The following is a 17,328-nucleotide window of genomic DNA, read 5'->3' as shown; positions in this document are numbered from 1 at the left end:
CCCCCTTAGAAACTATATCCCAAAGGGTATACTCTTTCCATATTTCATCTGTTTTGTTTCAAATCATCCTGCAAACCTATTTGAAGCCCATAATAACGCCAATCTTTCTGATCTCCAAGGCCACATCTCGGACTGCATCAGGGCGCAGGCATAGATCTGTGCATGCACACATAACCTTCTGTCACCTCTTTCCTCAGAGACTTTGTTCTAAAACTATTACACTTTTAACAATGAAATAATGCTCCAGAACAGTCCACTAAACAAATTTCATAATCTGACCAAGTGGAGCCCAGTGTCCAATATTCCATATTTAGTCAAACTGTAAACAATGCAGTGGTGTTGTGGCTCCAAAAACATTAGTAGGAAATAGATGATCAAAACCCTTTTTAGTGTCAGATTAGTTCTGCACTTGGCACAGAAAAGCAAAGGTTACCTGTCAGATAACTTACCTAGAGCAAACTAAGACTCTATAGATACCATTAGGTATACATCAGTGGCCTTTTTCTGCCATTGATAGTGATATCTGGAGCACCCGAGTAAGCTGGGAGTCGTATTTTTGTTTCTACCCTTGTTTACAGGTAGTCCTCAACTTACAACCACAATTGAGCCCAAAAGTTATGTTGTTAAGTGAGAAATTTGTTAAGTGAGTTTTGTCCTGTTTTATGACTTTTCTTGCCATATTTGTTAAGTGAATTACTGCAGTTGTTAAATTAGTAACTTGGTTGTTAAGTGAATCTGGCTTTCCCACCGACTGCTTGCCAGAATGTTGCAAAAGATGGTCATGACCCCGGGACACTGCAACCGTCATAAGTGTGATTCAGTTGTCAAGCATCTGAATGTAAATCACGTGATCATGGAGATGCTGCAACCATCATAAGTCTGAAAAATGGTCATAAGACATTTTTCAATACCATTGTAACTTTGAATGGTCACTAAGTGAACTGTTGTAAGTCAAGGACTAGCTGCGTTTGGGTACTAACAGGAGGTAATGCCTAACATCTGCCTGGCCTCTGGAATTTCGAGCTGCATTCTGCAAAGTTTGGTCCTGTTTCTTAAGTTATTTACTATCTCTATATACTCTTCTTTAAGGAACAGGTTTGTAGTCTGGGGGTCCTCCACCTTCCAAAGCTGATACTAAATAAAAGTTCCCCTTACTGCCTCTAGCTTTGACTGATTAAGACCTATTCCTCCATCACTTCCTTTCCAAGCCCAATTCAAAGGGATCGTTTTGGTATATTACAGGAATCATTTTTGGAATAAATTGTTGCTGAATGTGAAACTGGCCCTTTTTGGGTACACTTAACACTCCTTTCACATAAACTTTTCTCCAATTTTGAAGATTTGGGCAATTAATTTTAGAACTGCTTCAAAACAGATATTATCCATGTTGGTAAGATCTATTAGAGTAGGCATAAAATGGCATTCTAAATACCAATTTAAACGAATGGAAGGGAGAAGAGAACTAATCAACAAACAGGACAATGACAACAAAAATTGTTTTACCTAATTCAAGACTGGAAAAACCAGTTAGCGGTAGGGAAGAGAAAGTTATATCTTAGTCAATGTGTTCAAATTATTCACAATCTGTAGATAATAAAAGACACAATGTAGCTATCTTCTAATTGCCATATCAGTATTTTCATAATAATGAGGAAACAAAACTGATATATCAGATATGCTGAAAAATATACAAAAGAAGGATTGTTAAGTCATATATTCAAAGAAACCATGCCTTCTATCTTTCAAACGCAAGTCAAATCACATGTTAGAATAAATAACTAGTCAAAAAATGTCTTTTGGAGGATGGGCAGAACCTACTGAACAGTATGAGTTATCCAATGGCAAAAGATGAATTGGTTTTCCTTTGAAAGAACAACTGCAGAAATAAGATGAACTTTGATTATGCCTTTTTTCCCCAACAGATTTCCTTAACCTAAAGACTCAGATAGATATTAAATTATTTTGCCCAAGATTATTGCAAGTTCCTAGACATCTGCTCTTAGCAGATGCTAGCATAAATATCATAAAAAAGTCAAGACTGTTTTCATCAACAGCATCCTCTAAGAGTCTCGTTAAGTAGCTGTGAAATAATTAGGCAGTTGTGAAATAAAGTATTAGGTGATTTACGTTCCAGAAAAAAAGCATAGCAATATTATTTTCCATTATTGGAATACTAAAGAGGATTGTTAATACCATTTTTTCTAAGTTTTCTGCTTTTCCATTTAAAGAGACTCATGATATTGTCACATGTTTATAACTTTTGGCAGCATTTTAAATTAATGCCAGAATACATGTAAGTTTTTTTAAAGACAGCTGTATTAGCTAACAAAAATGCTATTTTCTCCCTTTTAAGCCACTGCATAATTAATATTGTAGAAGAAAAAAAACTATATTGAACTCCATACCATCTCTGTTTTTAAATTGTCTTAAAAGATGTCAGTCTCTGTTAAATACAAGTTAATAGTTATAACCAATACTGTGAAGGAAAAAAAGTTCAGTACCTGACAGTAACAGTATTGGTTATAACATCTCTATTATCTTGTATTTAACAGAGACTGACATTTTTAAGACAAGTTAAAAACAGATCAACATTTTGAAGCAATTAAAAAAATCAGAGTATTTTCTTTAAGTATTAATTCAGAACACACTATATGGATTTAGTTATATTTTTAGGATATTTTTCTTTTAGGCCTTTCTTAACACTTTATCTTCAGACACATAGTATACAAAACTAAGATCATGTGTTATTCAACAGTTAACTATACTAATCCATAATGAATTTTTAAAATTTCATTAGAAGTTATTTGCACTTTAAAAAATCTCCTATAGATTACCCTGGTTTTTTTTAAAAAAAAATTACCCAAACTCAACAGATCTACGGTCACAAGCCTATGAAACCTGCAAGCGGACCAAGTAAGGCTGTTCCGGATCCAAGCAGTTTAAGTAATTTCATATAAACAGAAACACCAAAGCTACCTTCTTTAATAGAAAACAACAGCCCCAACTTTACTGGCGTGCTAAAGTCCAGTTCGATCCATTTAGGTGGATTCGACTGCAATTCTCAAGCCACAAGGACACAACCACAGAAATGAATGAAGCACTCTGTGGTTTTAGCGCCTCGAGCAGTTTCATTCCAGCGGCCTCCCGCTGCCCGCGAAGCAATTTGTAGGCAGCCAGCCTCACGCACTACCGAAGCAACCCAGGCAGGCCCGAGAGAGACGGGGAGGAGCCGCCGTCTCGCAAGCCTCCAGGCTCCTCAGGTGCAGCCGAAGGGAGAGGCGTGGCTCCCCTCCCGGGCTGGGCCGCCCCTTCCTCCCCAGCGCCGGCCCTCCTGACCCAGCGCCGACTCACCTCGGTGGCCGGGATGTTCACGACACCTGTCGAGCGTCTTTTCTCCCTCAGCTTCCTCTTCTCGATCTGCCCTTTTCCTTTACGGGCGCTGGGGCCAGAGGAGCCTTTGCCCTTGGGAGCCACTTTCTCCTCCTCGGGGGAAGTTGGCGCCGCGCTGGTTCTGCTCCCCGGGGGCTCCCCCGCGCCTCCTGCTCTGGTTCCGGCTGCCGGCTGGGGCTCCTTCGGAGTGTTTCTGGCCAGAGGGATGCCGCCGCTGCCATTGTTGTTATTAAGTTCGGCGGCGGTGGCGCTACTGCCGCCACTGCCGCTGGTGGCAGTATTGGTGGCAACTTTGCCATCACTCACCCCGGCCGGCGGTGCTTGTTTGGCCCGCATCTTCTCCCGCTTAGCTTTCCACTCTTCCAAGAAATCGGTCGTAGCAGCGCCGCTGCCCCGATAGCCCCCGGTGGCCATGTTTCAGGGAAGCTGCCGATTCCTTGGCGCACTCCCAACGAGCCCCCGACGTGGTTGCTGACCTTCCGAGGTTCACTAACCGAGCGGACTGGCAAAAGTTGCTGGCCGGCCAAAGGACAGTCGCCGAGCGGGGTGGTGGGGAGGACTCCACGCAACCCTCTGCAGGAAACAAAAGGGAGCGAGTGAGGCGAGCGCGCTGTCTCCGGGGAGGTGCTCCTCCAGATCCCCAGGGCAGCCCCCCGATTGGGTCTCCCGCAGCCCCTCGAGCTCCGCTCCGCTTCCCTTTGGCCCGCCCCCCACATCTCCGTTTAACAGCAAATCTGGACTTTCTCGGCTACTCAAATCCCAGCCAACTTTACACGCTGGAATGCCTGTAGTTCTCACACACTTTCTACGCGCACATCTTGCGAACTCTTTTCTTTCTCACGCGCGAGAAGCGCCTATAAAAGCTGCTCTTCTTGGACCTCTCCGCTTTCCTTTTCCAAGCCAATGTGGACGGATGATGGGAAGCCTCGAAGACATGCAGATACCCCAGTCTTAACCTAACGTTAGGGAACACGCGCGTTTCTCACCTTCCCACGGGCTACACAGCTGCCCCACCGAGCAGTTTCCTTTCTCTAATTCCCGACTTCAACGAAGTTTTGCATTCATAGCGTCCTAACCATTCATAGCGCCGGCTCCAGCTTACCCTCTGATGCTGCCTAGTAAGGAGGTTGCGGAGGCTGCGGCTTCCCCAGGTGAGTTGCCTGGTTGCGGCGCGGAACTCCCGAAGCGGTTCCCGGAAGACTCAGCAGCGCTCCCGAAACTTTCCGACTTTCTCCCATAGGGCGGAGGGTAACTAGGCGAAAAGAGCCGAGGCGGAGCGGAAACTGCCGAGGTGGCCCTGACAATGGATAAAGGGGCGTGGAGAAGCCTCCCTAACTCTGAGTGTCTGGAGAAGTAACTCCCTCCGAGCCGGTTGTAAGTTGAGCGCAGCGGCGCCTGTTTGTTTGTACGAGGCTCGAGATGTCTCCCATGACCGCCCAGGTGACAGGCAACTAATACCTGCGTTCTTCTAGTATAGCATAATTTCTTCCGCCTGAAGTAAGATCAGTTCGGTGGAAATAGATATCAGGCGTACACATATTAGCGTTGCTTTATTAAGACGTGTATTGTACAAAGTGTTTTAGGAAACTCAGATTTGCCTCTCCCTCCATTTGCAACTTTTAACATTTCAGTATTAACTTTTGGAGACAGGATTCTTCTGCGAGCTAAAGTTGTTGAAATTAGGCTTTCAGTACAGCAGTTCACAGTAGGGAAACCCAGTTTTCTTTTACACCTGACTTTCCTAATTATGTTTGATAGAACTTTTAACAACAGCAAAGCGAAATCTCCCCGAATAAATTATTTGTCACAGGTTGGGTACTTATTTTATTGGAAATAGATGAATAAAGGGCATATTTACCATATTATGTACACTTGAAACAACATATTCTTCAGTATATTCTTGGCACATGCCATTAGATTTAGAAATGTTACAGTGAAATTAGAATGGATAATTGAGTACTTGTTGGGGGTGGGGGGATCAATCCAGACTTCAATAAATGCTGCTCAGCAAAAAGAACCTGATTAGCACTTATGATTGCCTTATGAATAAGAGAAGCAAATAAGTACGTATCTGTTTCATTAATTAAAATTAAATTTTTATTTGCAAGAGTCTTTTGATTAATGATAGTGTATTATTTGTTTCACAGATGAACTATAACTCTCCTATCTCAAAAGTTACATGGGAATTGTTGCTGAATTGGTTTTATAGACATTTACTAAAGTAAGATTGAAAATCCTATAGTCTTTGGATATTCCTCCTAGCTTGATTCTGTGCTGACTCGGAATCTTTTTGTAATTAGGAAACACCCAATGTTCCGTCCTTATATTTTTCCCACATTAGCATCCTTGTGAGGGGAATTGGGATGAGAGGAAATACAGGTCGTCTGCTGGTTGAGAGGACTCAAAATTCAGTGACTGTTCGAAGTTACATTAATGCTGAATGCTTTAGATACCATTGCGACGATTGCGCGATTGTGATTCAGGTTCTCAGCACCTCAGGCGTTTTTTCACAATTATGATGTTGAAGTAAGTCATATCACATCATGACAATTTCCAGTGTTCCCTGCTGACTTCCCAAAAGGTAGGTCAGCGAGATCATAAGTTGCTCCTGGTTTGTTTCTTTTTTGCCACCTTTCTATAGCGCCTACCCACTGCACCTCCACTGGCCATCAGCATCCATGCACTCACCTATGCTTCTAGTCCCTGCCTATGGTACACTCCTACAGTACCCACACACCTGCAGCTGTACTCCGTAGCACCTGTCCACAGCACCCACCCACCCATAGTGCTCACCTGCAGTTCTCACCTATCAACCTGCTTGCCTGGGACTCCTGCATCTTTCTGCATGGACCTGGGAGTTATGATGGCAACTCAGACTCAGGGAATGACATTGTACTTTATGACTGCATCACTTAATGACAGAAATTATGGTTCCAATTACTGTCATAACCCAAGGACTGCCTATAATTGGTCTAAGTCACTGGACCAGGTTTTATCCCTAAGGGAAAATGAGAATGTATGGTTTTCTAGTTTCTGATCCAGCATTCTAATCAGCTCGTTTTTGAAATTTATTTGGAGAGTATAGTGAAATATTAAGCATCAATAGTGTTGAGTTGGCAATAATACATATTCATAGTTTTTGTTGTGTATTTTAAATGTATGTTCTAAGATATTTGTATACTCAATATTTTCTTCATAGTATTTGTACACAGAACAGGGATGCAAAATACTTTTGCAGTTTGGGAAGATTTAAGGGGGAAAATTGAGTCTTCAGCATCCTGGCTATTGGAGGAGATGAAGCTCAGATACATGTTCTTCCCTACCCCCTAAAATCAGGTTGGTCTTCTGGAATGGCCTTAGACAGTCCAATTAGTCTCATATACACTCACCTTTCAGAAGCCGTTAAAAACAGCTTTTCCAGAGAATACTCGGAGGCTAGTAAGCTTTTGTATTTTTTAATTTTATCATTATGTATTATAAGACATGAGCTGCTACGGATCTGCTTATGATTTTGGCATCATGTAAATAAACAAACTCTTCAAAGATATCAGCAGTAATTTGAATTTAAATTTAAATTACAGTTTCATGTATATCCTAGGTTTTTTTTTAAGCCAGTAAACAGGAATTGGATCAGATTTTGTGATTTTTTTTTCCTATATCTGAGCTCCATCATTATATCTACATCCATCATTGTAGATGTTTCCCGACACTAAAAAACAGCATATTTTAAATTCCAAAAACAGTCACTGACCCCATGGTCTGTTATTGATTAACTCAAGTTCTGTTGTGGTAAGATTGGTGAAGTGCCCATTGTAAAAATGCTGAGTTAAGATGTTTGCATTTCAATAGTGGTATCTCTTAATGGGAGCTTTTGGGGATAACTTTTAAATAAATGTAAATATAGGTTTTTATGCTCTTTTCACCCACTTCTTGGAATAGTGGAATATATTTCCACTAACTCTTATTACATGTTTCCAATTATAGTAAGAAAACATCTTGCCATCTCAGAGGGGAACTCATTCAAGAAAAAGACGCCAGTACAGAGAAGTTGCACTTCCTGGGTCTTGAAAAATAACACTGTTTAATCAAGGAGACTTAGTCTGCCAGATCATACCAAATAGGCAGAAACCACGGAAGTCAATAATAAATCTTGAATCTTATCTAAATGCACAGTGGCAACCATAAGTGTATCTAGCAAGTTCACAACGCCACACACTGCCACATTCTGGACTAGTTGAATTGTCCAAGTGGTCTTCAGAGACAGCAATGTGCAGAGTGGGTTGAACCATGAGATGACAAGGGTGGGAGTGATTGCCTAGATCACTAGAGAATGCACAAATTGCTCATCATTTGTAATTGGGGAAGTGCAACCCTATCCAGAAGTAATGTTGGAAAATTGGTGGGTCTGAAAGGTTCCAACAGTCTTGGTAGAATTCAGCTGGAGGTAGATTTTCCCCCATCTAGGCCTACATAGCTTCCAGGCATTGCAATACAGCATCAAAAGCCATATTCGGTCAGCCTGGGATTAAAAGATACAATTGGGTGTTACTGATGGAGAGTTGTAACCAGAGTCTACTTTGACCTGCGTTGATTTGAGAGGACAGATTTGATTGTATTTGTCCTCCAAATCAGTGGTGCTATTCAGCCAGTTGTATCCAGTTTGGGCAAACTGGCAGCAGTGTTGGCGGGAAGGTCCACCTACCCGCCTGGACATCATTACGTCCCATTTTTGATGCTCTGCGCATATGCAGAAAGTCCTGTTCATTCATGGAAGTGGCGCAGGTGCGCTCACATTTGCAAACCGGTAGCGAAGGTAAGTTGATTTCACCCCTGCTCCAAATGGCAGAATTATGTAATCCATATATACTTTATATAGTATTTCTATATGGTATTGTTGATTTGTTGAAAAGCTAAATGTAGATCTAAACTTTTTTCCAAAGACATAAATGATATTAATACAGGAAATAATAAGATGTTCTTTGTTGGTATTTAAAATGACTAGATCATGATGATTTTGGGTACCTTAATATCTTTCTTATTAGTTCCACATAAATATTGTACAAAGCCTGGACTGAAATTCTATATATCGTATTTTTCAGAATATAAGACCCTTCGAAGTATAAGACGCACCTAGCTTTTGGGGAGGAAAATAAGGGGGGGGGGAATCTACCTCTGCCTCCCAGCAATTTGCCTCCTTGCAACTAACAGCAAACAGTAAACAGTACAGACAATATACACTGTTTGTGGTGTATTTCTGTGCATGTGTGCCTGATCCATAGAAATAGTAAAGAATTGGAGAAATGTACATTATGGCAGTTTATTAATGCCAGAAAGTTTTCTTAAATGTAGTCACATTAACTCCTCCCAATTATTTAAATAGATCTAATTCAAACATGACTAAGCCAGGGTATAATTAGACAACAGGACACTGTTACATTTCAGACTATACTTGTACAGAAGCTGTTAAAATTGATGTGGCTTTCTGGAAGTATATGTTATTCTCTGCTATTTAAAAGAAGTTACAATAGCACTGGGCCTCTTCAGATCAAGCATTTATTTTAAAAAGCTTCTTCATGTTGTTAACTTGTCTAGAACAATAATAAAACAGTCTTTAAAAAATAAGTCTAATAATTTGAACATTCTATAAGTTATTGACTTACCTCCTTGCAGCAAACAGCCTGATTAGCACAAGAAAAAAAATCTGCCTCTGCCTCTGTGCAGCAAACAGCAAGTTTCACTTTCAATTTCAGCATGGGCCTCCCAATCATCAGCTGTTTCAGGCTGCAGGGATTGCCATAGCTTATTGTCGCCTCCACAAGCCCCATTTTCCCCGTTTGCTGCAAGGAAGTAAATTGCTGGGAGGCAGAGGCTAAAGGATGGGGGCAGGCAGGTGGGTGGGGCTACATTCAGTGTATAAGACGCACCCAAATTTTCACCCTCTTTTATGGGGGGAAAGGAGTCTTCTACTCCAAAAAAACCCGATAATTTTCATGGAAAAAAACCTCTCTTAAACATCCATAAGATCACATATAAATACGATGTTCTTTTTTCTAGCCTTTAAGGCTACAATAGTAAATCTTGACATAAAATGTCACAAACAAAAAAGCAGGGAAAGAGGCTGCTGTACCCTTGCATTTGATTAGTGAATTAAATTTTATGAATCGATATAGACAACTTTATTTAATATGCATAATGTTGATAACTGAAATAATTACCAAAATTCATTACTATTATAATTTCAAGATATTTTGAAGATTTTGAGGGAAAGTTAACATAATGTATAACTGAATGAACAAAAGATTCATTATTAGAAGTAAATACCACTTTTAAGCAAGTTGAAGATTTTAACCTTTTAATTAATAGTGTCAATTCAACTGAACAAAATAACTGTTTTAGGATAAGAACTCAGTTTCCTAAAAAGTAATTGTTAGCTGCATTCCTACCATTTTGTGTTGCTCCAAGTTGTCCAAGACTATTCAAATGGCCTTACACCTTACATTTATCAGTATATAATTACAGGGTCTGAAAACCAAATTCTCTCTTATTAATAGATAATTGCATTTTCTGTGAAGGTATTGTTGGAATTGAAGAACCACAGACAAATTTTTGAAGAGTTTATTTTCTGAAAACATTTTTGAGGAATTTGAACAGAATTCCTCTCGAATATAAATTCATTTGGGAATAATATTCATTTTGAGAACATTCATCTTTCGAGTGGCTGGTCCCAACTGTGGTTGCTCAGCAAGGACTACCTGTACTTCCTTGCTCAGAAGTGGTCTAGAATTTGGAAGTTCTCTTAGACTCAGACCTCCTGCTTGAAAATAGGTGACACCTGTGGCTTGGGAGAGGAGTTTTGCAATTGTATTACATGTATCAGTGTAATATCTGGAAGCCTTTCTCTCAGTCACTCATGCCCTGGTCATATGTAATGTGAAGATCTTGCAGGAGAAGCTTCCATTAGTTCAGAATTGTGATAGCCCAAGCAATGATGGATTTATTCTGATATACTCTGATGATATTACTGCTTTAGGAGATGCATTTGTTACCAGTAGGCTTCTGGGTACAATTCAATTTTTTTTACTACCAGTTCTGTGGATGTGGCGTGGCTTGGTGAGTGTGGCTTGATGCATGGCAGGGGAAGGATACTGTAAAATCTCCATTCCCACCCCACTCCAGGGGAAGGTTACTGCAAAATCCCCATTTCCTCCGGATCAGCTGGGACTCGGGAGGCAGAGAATAGATGGGGTGGGGCCAGTCAGAGGTGGTATTTACGGGTTCTCTAAACTACTCAAAATTTCTGCTTCCGTTCTCCAGAACTGGTCAGAACCTGCTGAATACCACCTCTGGTGCAATAAAAGGTGCTGGTTGGTACCATTAAGTCTATACAAATGAGGCACTCACTTGTTTAGTGAGTGCCTCATTTAGTGACCATTCACAGTTACGGTCGTGGTGAAAAATTAACTTTATGACCATTTGGGGGAATGGATGCATAAAATTAAACTAACAAAAAGAATAAATAATAAGCTGATATTCCTGTTGTCTTTGCATTCATTTTTAGTACGCTTTCTTTTGTATTAAGAAACAATAGTATTTTTCCAATTGGCAAGAACAGATGTAATGCAAACATATGCCTTAAACAAACTTCACAGCCACTGCCTAAGCAAATCACATCCATTTCTGATCCTCATCTATCTATTAATTTCACCTGTGATCATATACATTTTTCTTATGGATTGGACTCATTCAGAATATTGCAATTTTCCTCAGAACTGATCCTTGAGTTTTTCATTATCATTTTTCACTAGGGCATAATGTATCTAACACTAACCTAGGAATTCCTACTTTCAGATATGGTCACAACAATCTAATGATTATTTTTCCTTTCTGATAGCTTTTTCATTTATATTTAAACCTAAATTTTCATTTCCATGCATGTATTTATTAACTACAAGATGAGACCACCTTCATTCAGATCCATTACATTTTTCACATTTTTTCTTAGTTTCACAGAAACGTGTTTCTTATTATTCATCAATTCATACACTTTACTACATATTTTATCCCTTACATCCCAAATTGCAACCTTCCATATTCCTGAGTTTATATATATGAATTAAACCCATAAATAATGACTTCTTCAACCCATCATGATGTTAGTTAACTAAGCTTGCATATGGTTGGGTGTTTTTTTTTTTAATAAAATAGAAACATAGGCTTTATATAATAGAAAGAACTTTATTGCTTTATTCATTCTTGATAATTGAGGTTTGGCACAATTTGGCCTGGTATATTCCTTTCCTCATGAGACTTGGATTATTACAGCATGTTTTTTTCCACAAGTGGTAGGATCCAGTTTAAGTTCATTTGCCCCATTATATTGTTGTTTCCAGATATCTCTTGCAGGTTTTTTTTCCTCTCCCAAACCTGATAAATCATCTTTCTGCAACTGGGATGAGATTTGGAGCATTAGATATTGTGGCTTGCTTTTAAGTGTTTAAAACACTTGATCGGGTTGCCCGCAGTCAAGCCTGTAGTGCTATATGGTACAAAGAGTTTTTATAAATGGTGAAACATAAGATCAAGAATCTTGAACCATATCACTTCCGGTTCCGGCGGCTGACGGCGACAGGCAGGGACTGCTCGCCCCGCGCATCCCCGGTGGGCTCCCCACTCCTTGGGGGGCACAGGACGCCCCGCAGAGGCGTTCTGCCGGAGGAGCGGCATGGTGGGGGGACCCCTGGATCGGCGGCCGCCGGCGGGGGGTCCCCACTTCGCTCCAGGCACCGAGGAGCACGAAGGGGAGATGCTCCGGCGTCTTCGCTGTGAGGCTGTGCGGAGATAAAGAAAGCTGAAGGATGCGCAGTGCGGTGAGGCGTAGACTTCCTCCATTCCCATTACTAACTTCAAAACTTGTCAGTTGTGTAAACTTTACTTTTCGGCTTGACTTGGAGAGGCGCGGCTGGAGGGAGGGGGATTTCCCCCCCCCTCGGACAAGCAGCTGGAAACAATTGTGCTCTCAGCCCCAAGGGAAGGAGGAGGGGGAGAGCCAAACCAATGATGTCACACCCTTACTAAGTGGATTTTCGGACTTAAACTTATAATATAATGAGATCTGAAAGCTTTGGGAATTTTGAACTTTGAAAACTTTATTTGTTGCCTCTAAACCTGAAGCTGGCAGGGCAAGATGGCACACTTCCGTTGTCTTTATGAAATGTGAAACTTGACTCCACCTTCAAAACTTCAGGCTTCCGGTCTTTGTCTCCGTGCTACTCAGACAATTCTCTTGTTGATTGTCTGTTTTTGAACTCCCTGGAGTGAAAAACTTTTGCTCTTCTGCCAGGGTGATTAGAAAATTCCCCTCTGCCTGGACCCTCTGTCTCCTGGACCCTCCTGGCTGTTCTACCCTTCTGACTGATCCTTCTCTATACTGACTGGATTCTTTACTTCATAAACAATGCCACCTAAAAAACCACCTCCTGGAAAGCCTGGCTTTGCTGCCTCTGCCCCGACATCTGCAACCTCCAGTCCTAGTACACAATCAACGATAACAGCCTTAATGCAACCTAAATCTACGGAGCTGGAGTTTTATCAAATGTTTCAGCAAAGTCTACAGGGACAAGAGGAAATAAAGAGACAACTGAAGGAGATGAAAGAAGAAATTAAAGAGAACCAGGATAAAATTAATAAGAACTCACAGAGACTGGATCTTTTGGAGGGTGGGGCGGCTGAGATGAGGGAGGGGATAGAGGGGGTGCAGAGGGGAAACAAAGAACTTGACACCCAACAAATGAAAATAGAGTTTGAGAGAATGTCTTTTTATCTTAGATTTCAAAACGTGATGGAGACAGATGATGATATAAGGGACATCATGACAAACATTTTGGCTGAGTATATTCAGAAGGAGAAACAACAGATGGGGTGGGAAATAGACGTGGCTTATAGAGTAAACTCCGCTTACGCTAGAACACACAATGTTCCCAGGGAGGTACACATTAAATTTCTTAGGAAAAGCACAAGAGATGAAATTCTGAGTGCACAAAGGGGGCAAGCCTTGACATACAAAGATAAGGAGATAACCATTCTGAAACAGATCCCCAAGAAAGTGAGGGGAAAAAGAAAAAATTATTCGCAATTGGTGAATAAATTATACCAGAAGGGGGTGTGGTTTAGATGGTTGATGCCTGAAGGTATGTTAATATTCTGGGAGGAGACAAGAGTTAGAATCAATACACCCATAGAGGCGCAGGCCTTTATGGAGAAAAACAAAGTACTCCTAGAAAAACCAGAAGACTCTTTAACAGACATACAAGACATGGGAGGGGCCGGAGCTCTGCCAGCAGGGGGAGATGGGGCGACATCAAGAAAGCTCAGATCACAAAAATGAGTAAGAAAAGTCACCTGATATAAACTGATCGAAATTTCCAATTGAATTTACCACACTGACTATATGTTACTACTTAATATTGAATTTTATGCAAATGTATACTATGAGTTTGGAGGGGGGATGCACCTACCGCATTTCACAGCTGCCAAAATTTGTAACCTCTCCCTTATCTTTTCCCTTTGTAAAATATCAAAAAACCAATAAAACTTTGTTTAAAAAAAAAGAATCTTGAACCATATCTATGTACACAGATATGAATTTGTCAGGATAGCGTGGAGATATCATTATGAGGGTTATGTTATAACAGTGACAGTAGCAGAAAACAAATTCCTCCCTGGTTGCATTCATGGAGAACTGTTAGATACTTGTTCATGAGTTAGCCAAAGCCCTACCCAAATGGAGCAAACACTCATGCCTTCCATGTTCAAGCCTGAGAGTACTGGGAAACTTATCTGGTTATGTTGCACGCCTGCAGCAAGCTCTGAGCGAACCGGCTCTAGAATCTCCAGGCGCAGCCTGTGAAAGGTTCCAGGAGCTTCCACCAAGCGGAGCTGCGGAGCAAACAGGTCCGTCCGACCTGTCCAAGAAAACCCCTCCTACTGAACTGCGCAGGTCAGGCAGAGCTACCCAAAAGCCCGCCTACCTGAGTTACTACATAACAAGTAGGATTGTTCCATCCAAGAGGGGAGGGGTGTTAGATACTTGTTCTAACTGCAGTGGTTTCCACCAAGGTCCTCTGTTCCAGCAAGAACAGAGGTTTAATCCTATTGGTCGAAGGGTCTGACAGCTCCCTATAAAAGGGCTGCTGTCAGACTCAACTTTCACTGGATTGTTCTCACTTGTACTTAATAAAGAGCTGTTGTTACCGTTAAGCCTGTGTGTGCCTATCCATTACCCAATCTAACAAGAACCATGAAAGGAAACCCTTCTGTTGTGCGAGTGAAGTACTACAAAGCACGTCAATGCTATTTGAGCTCCATTGTGAGGAGTGTGATTTAAAAACCCTGGACTTAGATTTGTCCAGGGTTTTTAATCATATTGCGCAATAATATACTTAGAATGTATACCATTAAAAGCTTGAATTGAACGATTTACTATTTTATTTTTTACTCAGCTTCCTCAATGTACTGCTTTCTGTATTTATTTATTTTAAGTGTTTAATCATCCTCTTAAAAGAGTTTCTGAAGAAAGCTGCCAGACAGAAATCTAGGGATTCAGTGAGGGTAAAGAAGTATATAGTTTCACCACTATTACTGCTATTAGGTAGGTCGGAACATGGACTACCCAATGAATCCCAAGGCCATTCCACATATAAAATCTATATGACAACAGACCAAACGTGTTCCTGTGGCCCAAATTCCAGTTGTAACCAGTTGCCTTTGAGGCTGTGCTACTGATCATTGCTGTAGTGTTTCTATTGGCCACAAATTTTCCTTTTCAATCTTAGGCTCATGGTTTCTGCAGTATTTGGAACCCATAACAGATCACCAAAGGATCAGCTTTCCCATTTCTGCCTGACTAGATCTCAATATTACATGCCAGGTCTACTTGTTCCTCTACCTCCAAATTATAGATTCCACCTTACTATTTACAGATCGAGTTTTCATCAGCAATCTGTTTTAATTCCATGTTTTCAAGTTGTCCTGCTTTCAGTGATCCAGTATGTAGTTTTACTCCATCTTTACAATATGCCCAAACTCATTAAGAGGGAATAGAATAGAATAGAATAGAATAGAATAGAATAGAATAGAATTTTTTATTGGCCAAGTGTGATTGGACACACAAGAAATTTGCCTTTGGTGGATTTGCTCTAAGTGTACATAAAAAGATAAGATGTCATATAGTGGCATATGAAAGTTTTTAGAAATAATATGTTTGTCATCTTGAGTTATTTGTAAAAATAATAAAAGTGGGATTCAAATAATAAAATAATACATAAAGTTACTAACAAAACATCTCCTGTAAAAAGTAATTATTTCTACATGTAAGGGTTATATTGTTTCTAATTTGGCAGGTAATTGTTTTGCTTATAATTATAGGATATATGGATTATAGAACCTAGTATCCTTAAAAGCAATCCTGCCACACGTCAGCAACAACATAAGCATTGTTTAGTGCCAAAATTAGTGTAGTCCAAATATCTGTTTTTATGATATAAGTCGATAGCTATTCTTTTTAAAGACAGAACTTTCTAGAAGAATTTGCTTGCATCAGTACCAAGCAAGGGAGCTATTATTTAGGTGTGTTCTAACTTGTTTAATTGCCTCAGCCTTAGACATCACATTCCAGCTGTTGCCACCTTCTAGCTTCAAAGATGAAAATGCCCATGATATTAATATCAATCCAACAGTTATTGGCTCATTTTCAATTTCCATTAGAATCATGTTTTTACAAGTTTGTAAACACTAACTCCTCCATATCTTTCACCCCCATTCCATTCCAGTTAACTGCTCTTGGAGCTTTCACATTTTTTGTATTAATTTTCTGGTAACTTCCTGAAATCCTGTTTTTTTTTAATTAAGTTGTAACTAAAGGAACAGTTAAGTTGATCTTGGCTAGATCTACCTTGTAATGCTTAGCCCGTAAACAATTTAATCAAGATTGACTAGAAATGAAAACAGTTTGGGACAAAAACATATAGACATGATTTTAGTCAAACTCATGTTTAAACAAAGCTAAAAATGTATACAAAAATGTGAAAGCCAATTAAAGTGAAATGCTTATTTTTAATGTTGTATCTTTAATAAGCAAGAGTGTCACTTTATATTAAATAGGAAATTAGGTTCGGTAAGCTAATTATTGTTTAAACTTTGCAATTATAGAAATGTGAGAAGTAGAAGAAACATAATACATGGTTGCTTTTAGTCTAGCACACCCAAATTCCCTCTCTGAAAACTGATTTATTAAATTACAATGAATAGCTTCATGTAACATTCTAAGCCTACACAAACTCCATTATAATTCATTATGATATAAGAACCCAGACTCTGTCTTTGTATTATTCCTTGGTACTAGCAAAAAAGAGTGTTTTTGAGCTTAGAACCATGCCAATCCATCTCCTGAGAAGAAGTCTTCTCAGAAACAAAGTCCAGATTCTATTTTAGACATCTATGGAATGTCATAATAAACATTCTTAATGTTTATTTTTACTGAATTACCATTTCTGACTAATACTACAATACTAATACAGCTAAACCTAATTGTGTATAATATGTACATATACACTGTATATGACTGAAAACAGGTCACCTTATTTTAGTCAGCTATTCCTTACTTGTTATGAATAACTCCCTAATAAATAGGGCTAATTATTGCTTTGTCCTACCATTCACAAGTGAATCTTTTATGTTTGGCTTCAGAGTAATATATCAAGTGTAGTTATGGGCCTATTTTGTTTGGATTAAGCAAATATTTCTATCTAGATCTGTGGAAATAATCTATACTGCCTTAAGACGTGAAAGACAAATTAAAGTCAGACAGTTCATGTTGGATGTGGACTATTTCATGTAATAGGAAAATTACTTGCTAACTGTATAATGTTGTACTGAACATAC

The 17,328-nt window shown here is 39.8% G+C and overlaps 1 protein-coding gene across 1 annotated transcript in view; it reads right to left on the bottom strand.

Annotated features, from left to right (window-relative positions):
- Window positions 1–4,688, bottom strand: part of PAWR (pro-apoptotic WT1 regulator) — a 41,498-nt gene extending 36,810 nt beyond the window's left edge. Inside the window, exons 1-2 of the mRNA XM_081956874.1 lie at window positions 4,493–4,688; window positions 3,352–3,963 (exon numbers count right to left, since the gene is read on the bottom strand). Coding sequence (XP_081813000.1) covers window positions 3,352–3,804 — 453 coding nt within the window. The 5' untranslated portion in view covers window positions 3,805–3,963; window positions 4,493–4,688. The remainder of the gene's footprint in view (window positions 1–3,351; window positions 3,964–4,492) is intronic.
- Between the last annotated feature and the right edge of the window lie 12,640 nt (window positions 4,689–17,328).

The sequence above is a fragment of the Natrix helvetica genome (genome assembly GCF_964273705.1).
Source record: "Natrix helvetica genome assembly, chromosome: 6".
NCBI classification, from domain to species: Eukaryota; Metazoa; Chordata; class Lepidosauria; order Squamata; family Natricidae; genus Natrix; species Natrix helvetica.
Note: the sequence above shows the minus strand (reverse complement) of the source record. Positions and strands in the feature narration are given on the sequence as shown.